General features: G+C 38.5%; 1 protein-coding gene across 1 annotated transcript; it reads left to right on the top strand.

Annotated features, from left to right (window-relative positions):
- Positions 1 to 1763: 1763 nt before the first annotated feature.
- Positions 1764 to 6559, top strand: LOC148012099 (uncharacterized). The gene is made up of 3 exons (XM_087669113.1): positions 1764 to 2208; positions 2400 to 2787; positions 6435 to 6559. Exons 1-3 carry the CDS (start codon positions 2116 to 2118, stop codon positions 6557 to 6559), a joined length of 606 nt encoding a protein of 201 aa, XP_087525239.1. The 5' UTR covers positions 1764 to 2115.
- Positions 6560 to 6975: the final 416 nt, after the last annotated feature.

Below are 6975 nucleotides of genomic sequence, written 5' to 3'. Positions count from 1 at the left end.
AATGCTCAAGAACAAAAAGAAGTTTATCGGATTTTCAAGAAAGGGATGAGAGCTTGGGGGGTATCTAGAACTACAAAAGAAATGAGTGATTCAAGGAAGAGTAGCTGAGGAATAAATGTATCCTTAAACATGATGGGATTTCAGTACATTAGGGCTAGGACAAAATTTTGGGGTCCCTATCTCTTGGCTACTATCAATATCAATCATTCATGCAATTATAGGGGGATATGCTTAATAGGTAACAAATTTGTACCTTCTCTCCCTAACCTATAGAAAAGCAAACACTCTATTGCAAAATCAATAAAAGGTGGCATCTCAATGAAACAAGAACCAATGGAGTGATAGATTCCATGACCTATGGAATCAAGTAATTCGACCAAAAATGTTATGCCTACAATGGTCAATCATCCTAAAAGCTTTGTGGACTAATGAGGGTGCATTAAAGATTGTATTAGGAATGGTTTATGCAAATATGTAACACTTACGTAGAATATATCCTCACCCATTCTAAATTGTTGTCACACAATACTAATATTCATTCTTTATTGTAATAAATCGTTCTCCCTTACAACCCATCCATTTGACTTGGAAAGCAATATTACTAGGGAAATATGTGGAATCACCCCTTCAGCATGAAATTGGTTAAGAAGTACATATTTATGGAATATTTCGTTTTGTAGGAATAGAATTGTTTTTTATTATGTAATGTCAAGCCCAATATACTGTTGTAATTGGATGTTATAGGATGGCAAACCTAGTGCTGCCAAAATCGAATAACATCAAGACAAAAGAGGTGCAAGTGTGAAGAACAAGGAAGGACATGAAGGCGATGTAGCTCCTATACTATTAAATATGAAATAAAGCAACTTAGGGCTTTTTCAAACAACATTTTGAGTCACTAAGTTTATGCATATGATGTAAACACAAAAGGCATGCTATCTTTGAAAGCATAAACTTATAGATGTAGTTATTGTTTCCTTTAAAAAAATAAATGTCATTATATAGAGTCTATGTGAAGTTAGACTTTTGCCCTACTGATTGAATGTGGACTCAACATCATGATGTGCTTGGCAAAGCCTTAAAAGGGCTTTGCACATGCTGGAATATGAAAATTTGTCTTGAAAGTAGAAACAATGTCTTGCATTTGTAATTGCATCGGAAGAGGAGATGTTTGTAAACCATTGCTTGGTTTGTTGTGTGAAAGTGTACAAAGAAAAACATTAAATGAGGGTATAGTTTCTGTGAGAAGGCCTCCACACACAGATTGTGCCCTCATTTAATTCTATAGCTTCATATGGCATACTATGACCTTATTTCCAAACGTTTCCTCTTTTGGCATAGTTACAAATCCAAAATATATTTTCTATTTTCATGGTAAGAGCATTATCCCACTTGGGTTTGTGAACAATGTGATCTACATTTAGTCCCTTCATGCAAACGAGCTAGACATAGTATGCCATAATTATTGAGGCCTTTGTGCATTTCACAAAGTTTGAGAACTACATAATTTGTTTAGGCGAGAACCTTGTTTGTTTTGCTCATGCAAAGGCAAACCAATCTTTGTACCATTCCTTTCTCAGACATTCATGTTTGTTTCAAGTTCGTTCAAAAACTCATGGTGGGAAAACACCCTAAACCTTGAAACCATGCCCTATGTGAAACCCTTTGGGATCTATATGATGTTTTAATTTAAATATGTTTCCATATAAATTCGTCTACTTTGCTTAGCATTTTTAGAAAAACATCGTCGAGTGTGAAAACAACGTTAGACACAAGGACAAGCAAGAAAACGTCCTTGGAAATTTGTAAGGATGCATAGGGGGAGTGTTTCCTTAGGAGGCGAGAGAGAGAGAGAGAGAGAGAGAGAGAGAGAGAGAGATCAGGCTTCACACGATGCTGCAACTGACCTGCGGCGAAGGTAGGTAGACGTCCATCTCCCTTCCTTTGATACATATCAGGCTTTCTCTGCATCCCTCACATGCCTTGATCACACACACACACACACACACACACACACACACACACACACATTATATGTAGTCCTGCTCTTGGATCATCTTCTTCCTCGACAGACAAATGAGGCTCTAAGACGAAAGTCTTTTGGAGTGCTTAGCTATGGCGGGCTGCAAATCTACCCTCGATATGTGCACATTTGCAGAGAACCATTACCCGGACATCCTACATTTCCCTGAACTAGGCTACGCCCAGGTAAACCATCTCTTCTCTCAAATCCGATCGCTGCAAAGGTGGGGCGGGGCCGGGGGGGGGATGAAAAACTTCGGATGCGTTTTATAGAGACGTGTGGATTTTCATTCCTGACTGGCACAAAGTCACGGGAACATCGAAAATGCTGTGTTTATTGATAATGTAAGCTCATGGCTATGGCGGATCTTGTGCAGGTTCTCGCGGAGGCGAAAGCCTACCGGAGCAAGAATGTGGCGAAGGACGCGCAGGTACCATCATCATCATCATTGTCATCGTCGTCATCATCATCATTATCGTCGTGGATGGAGCATTGCAAGGGCAGTGCAATGGGGAGATCTAGGGGTGCCATGGGAGGTGAGGAAGAAGAGAGGTCCAAGTGGAAGAAGGTACTCTCCTACATTTGGAGGAGGAGAAGCAGCAGCAAACTGAGCAGAGAAGGAGGAGAAGAAGATGGTGATGATGATAATGGCGGAGGCAGCAGGAACAAGAAGAAGAAGGAGGAGAAGAAGAAGAAGAAGCCTAGCTCCGGGCCTCTGCCAAAGGGCCCCAAGAAGAGCTACTCGGGGCCATTGTATCACTCCGGTGAACTGCTGCCTCCTTCTTCCTTCTCTTATTCTGGCTGCCAATTTAGCAGGCCCGGCCACCATTCTCGCCACCAATTTAGCAGGCCGAGCCATCACTCGGGCCCCTTGCTGTCCTTGGACTCCGCCCATGTCCCTTACACTCAATTGACTCCCCCGCCCACATTTGCCCCTTACAATAGGACCCCCATCTATATTGTCACTTAGCTCTAGTTAGGAGGGCTTTCGCGCATCTAGCAAACCCATCTACATTGTCACTTAGCCCTTTCTTACCCTTCTGCATAGTGACTTACCTCTTTCTTACCCATCTACATTGTCCCTTGGCCCTTTCTTATCAGTCTAGAATGTCACTAAGCTCTTTTTAATACGAGCCACATCGAGTGTTATTCGGGACATCACTCGAAGAACCATCCCTTGGCCCTTTCTTACCCACTTACAGTGTCACTTAGCTCTTTCTTACCCATCTACATTGTCCCTTGGCCCTTTCTTGCCTTTTGATCACACATCTACATAACTCTTCCCTTTCCTTTCGATCTTTATGTCACCTTCCCCCCCTCACATGGCCTCACATATACTTGCCCTATTTCCTTTTTCCATCTTAATGTGGCCTTCTCCTCACGTAATCACCCATAATATTTGCCTTCCTTTTATCTTTTTTTCTAGTGTAGCTTCCCTTTTCCTCAGTCCTTTTTTTATAGCATGCTTTTGTTCATAGTTTAGAATCAAGTAGAGACAAACACAGATTTTACAAACTCATCCACAAAATGACTCTCAAAGTACGTATGCTGGTGTGTAATCATAATGCGATTGAGCACATGCTACATTCTTACCCAAGGATTTTTTGGGAATAAATTTAAGTATGCGTGTTGCTAACATTAACATTATCTGAATTGCATCACCAATCCTAAAAAATAAAAAGTAAGGCATATCCGCTTTACGCAATGTCTATCCTACAACCTTAAAACTAAAAAATAGGATATAGTCCCTTTGCACAATGTCCATCTTACATTGAGGCTTGAGTTTTATAGTTGTAGCCTCCTAACATAGGGAAATATTGTGTCAAACTAGCTAATGAACCTAAATTTCTCTTTCGTTTGTTTTACAAGACATTGATAATCATTACTATTAAGGAAATAATTTAACATCACATATAATGTTAAAAATATCTACATAGTTGGCAACCAAGTAATAGTTGGAAGATTGGGTGCTCATTTGTTGTTTTTCCCATTTTCATATTGCTTTAAGAATTAGAAGTGGAGGTGAGATGCACGAGGGCTTTAAATGAGTTTTTGTATGTCCATGTGTGCATACTTGTACACACGTGTGAACATACATATCAAACTTTGTGTACATGAGAGAGAGAGAGAGAGAGAGAGAGAGAGAGAGAGAGAGAGAGAGAGAGAGAGAGAGAGAGAGAGAGAGAGAGAGAGAGAGAGAGAGAGAGAGAGAGAGAGAGAGAGAGAACATTTTTTGGAAATTTTTGTTGGAGCATATCCTTGATGTTGATTGTATGTAAGAAATGTACGTCATATGATTGGTATATTGTCAATTTTCATACTTCATGGTGGCAGTAACTATGGTATATTTATGGTATTAGTATGATCACAACAATGAGAAAGATCATAATATATGAGCATACTCTTCTCTCAACAAAAATCCATCTAGTTAATTCATAGTGGCATCACAAATGCAAGCCTTTTCCAACCTTTTCATATTTCATATGATTTACGTGGTTCCTACATTGATCAAAAGATTGCAAACTACAATGTCCATCATCAATGTGACTAGGGTTAGAAAGGAGTTTATACACACGAGATAGTATATCCTTATCTTTACGCATGATGCCAACTATGAGACAAGAATGCTTGGTTCGAAATAGCTTTACATGGCTGATCTCAAAATAGCTGCCAAGTCACTTGAAACATTGAGTTGTTGAGGAGTATTACTTGATGAATGTTTACACATTCATGGTGGGAAAAGGCCCTAACCTTCCTTGAAACCATACCCTATGCAAAACCCTTTGGGATCTATATGATGTTTTAATTTAAATATGCTTCCATATTAATTTATCTACTTTACTTTGCATTTTTAGAAAAACATCAAGTGTGAAAACAATGTTAAACACAAGGACAACCAAGAAAATGTCCTTGGAAATTTGTAAGGATGCATAGGGCAAGTGTTTCTTGAGAGAGAGAGAGAGAGAGAGAGAGAGAGAGAGAGAGAGAGAGAGAGAGAGAGAGAGAGAGAGAGAGAGAGAGAGAGAGAGAGAGAGAGAGAGAGAGAGAGAGAGAGAGAGAGAGAGAGAGAGAGAGAGAGAGATGTATTAGGCTCTCACATATGATGCTGCAATTGACCTACGATGAAGGTAGGTAGACATCCATCTCCCTTCCTTTGATACAAATCAGGCTTTCTCTACATCCCTCATATGCCTTGATCACACACACACACACACACACACACACACACACACACACACACACACACACACATTATATAAGTAGTCCTATGTGTATGTAAGAAATGTAGATCACATCATTGGTATATTGTCAATTTTAATACTTCATGTGGCAGTAATTATGGTATATTTATGGTATTATTATGATCACAACAATGAGAAAGATGATAATATACAAGCATGCTCTTCTCTTAATGAAAATCCATCTAGCTAATTTATAGTGGGATCCATCACAAATGCAAGCCTTTTCCAACCTTTTCATATTTCATATGATTTATGTGGTTCCTACATTGATCAAAAGATTACAAAATGCAATGTGCATCATCAATGTGATGAGGGTTAGAAAGGAGTTATACACATGAGATAGTATATCCTTATCTTTACCCATGCAAACTATGAGACAAGAATGCTTAGTTCAAAATTGCTTTGCATGGTTGATCTCAAAATAGCTCTCATGTCATCTAAAACATTGAGTTATTGAGGAGCATTAATAGATGAATCTTTAGAGGAATTTGTCTTGGTAGTACTTGCAATCACCCTTGGTGTGTATGTCTATATACTTGCTAGATCATGAAGTTGGTGATCCTCTATGTAGATGGGAATTAATATGATGGGATGGAGATTTCTCTACATTTGGTCAAGGAAAATGAGAAATTGATGATACCACTAACTTATAAAATTGATTAGTCCATTGGCTTGAGTAGAAGCTGATTAATAGTAGGAACCTCAAGATGATCACTTTTGTTGACTACTGTTGAAGTGACTTGATTTTTTGACTGATTTTTTATTGTTTTTGTGGATTGAATAGTTGATTTTTGATTGATTTTGTATGTTGATTAGCTGATTTGGAAGTGTTTTGGATAAGATTGAGTATGTTTGAGAAGCTCATGATTTTTGATAGTTTTTAGAGGAAATATGATGTTCTAACATGTTCTGTTGATGTTCTGATAGTGTTTGATTGGTTCTATTGAGCTTTTGTTTTGTTATGTTTTCTTTATGTATGAGAGGATGGAATGATGATTGATGGAGTTTAAGAGTGTTTGGAAGCTTATTGAATGATTCTTGATGGATTTGAATGGTTTTAGTTTAGCTAAATGCTTTCTGATGACCTTTTGTATGGTACTGTAAACCCTTTGTTAACCATCTGTAGAGCCTCTAGCTTTGTTCTGTTTCTGTTTTGTATGCCTTTGTAGGTGTTCTATGGGATGGATGTGTAGCTTGGGGAAGTTTTCTAACCTTGGAAAGAGATGAATACAAGTTCAAAATAGCTCAAAGAAGAAGGGGAAGTTTTCTAACCTCTTGGAAATGGCATTGTTGAGTAGACAAGAATTCAATGGATGCTTGCAAAGTTCCTTCTACCACTGAAGAATTGGAAATTCTCATTGCCAAAGCTATTTTCTACAAGAAATTCATTCCACAATGGTGGGAATATATTACCATCTTGATGCAAGCTCTATGTGGTGGACTATTTCCTCTCCTTGTTGAAGCAACAAAGACATGCAGCTTGGTAGCAATTTTTTGGGGAGTAGAAATAGAGAGAATAACCATCCATGGGATATTTGACTTTCATTGAAGAGTTTTCGGATATCATTAAGTGAAAATTTGTGAAGAAGTTGAAAGAGTCTTGGATTGTGGAAGTGCATAAAAACAAAGAAGAAAAGAGCTGGGATCTATTCATAGACGCACAACAACAAGATACGTGGGACGCATGGTATTGCTATAATCTTGTGTTTG

Source organism: Lygodium microphyllum, chromosome 27 (assembly GCF_053477565.2).
Source record: "Lygodium microphyllum isolate KBCC chromosome 27, Lygodium_microphyllum_v1.1.10, whole genome shotgun sequence".
NCBI classification, from domain to species: domain Eukaryota; kingdom Viridiplantae; phylum Streptophyta; class Polypodiopsida; order Schizaeales; family Lygodiaceae; genus Lygodium; species Lygodium microphyllum.
The sequence above is the reverse complement of the archived record's forward strand: the minus strand, read 5'-3'. Positions and strand labels throughout refer to the sequence as shown.

Excerpts from the sequence above, each read along its gene's own strand:
- LOC148012099 (XM_087669113.1), top strand. The coding sequence starts at position 2,116 with ATGGCGGGCTGCAAATCTACCCTCGATATGTGCACATTTGCAGAGAAC. Across the intron at positions 2,209-2,399 it reads CTGAACTAGGCTACGCCCAG|GTTCTCGCGGAGGCGAAAGC; the intron begins GTAAACCATCTC and ends GATCTTGTGCAG. Across the intron at positions 2,788-6,434 it reads GGGGCCATTGTATCACTCCG|GTGTTCTATGGGATGGATGT; the intron begins GTGAACTGCTGC and ends ATGCCTTTGTAG.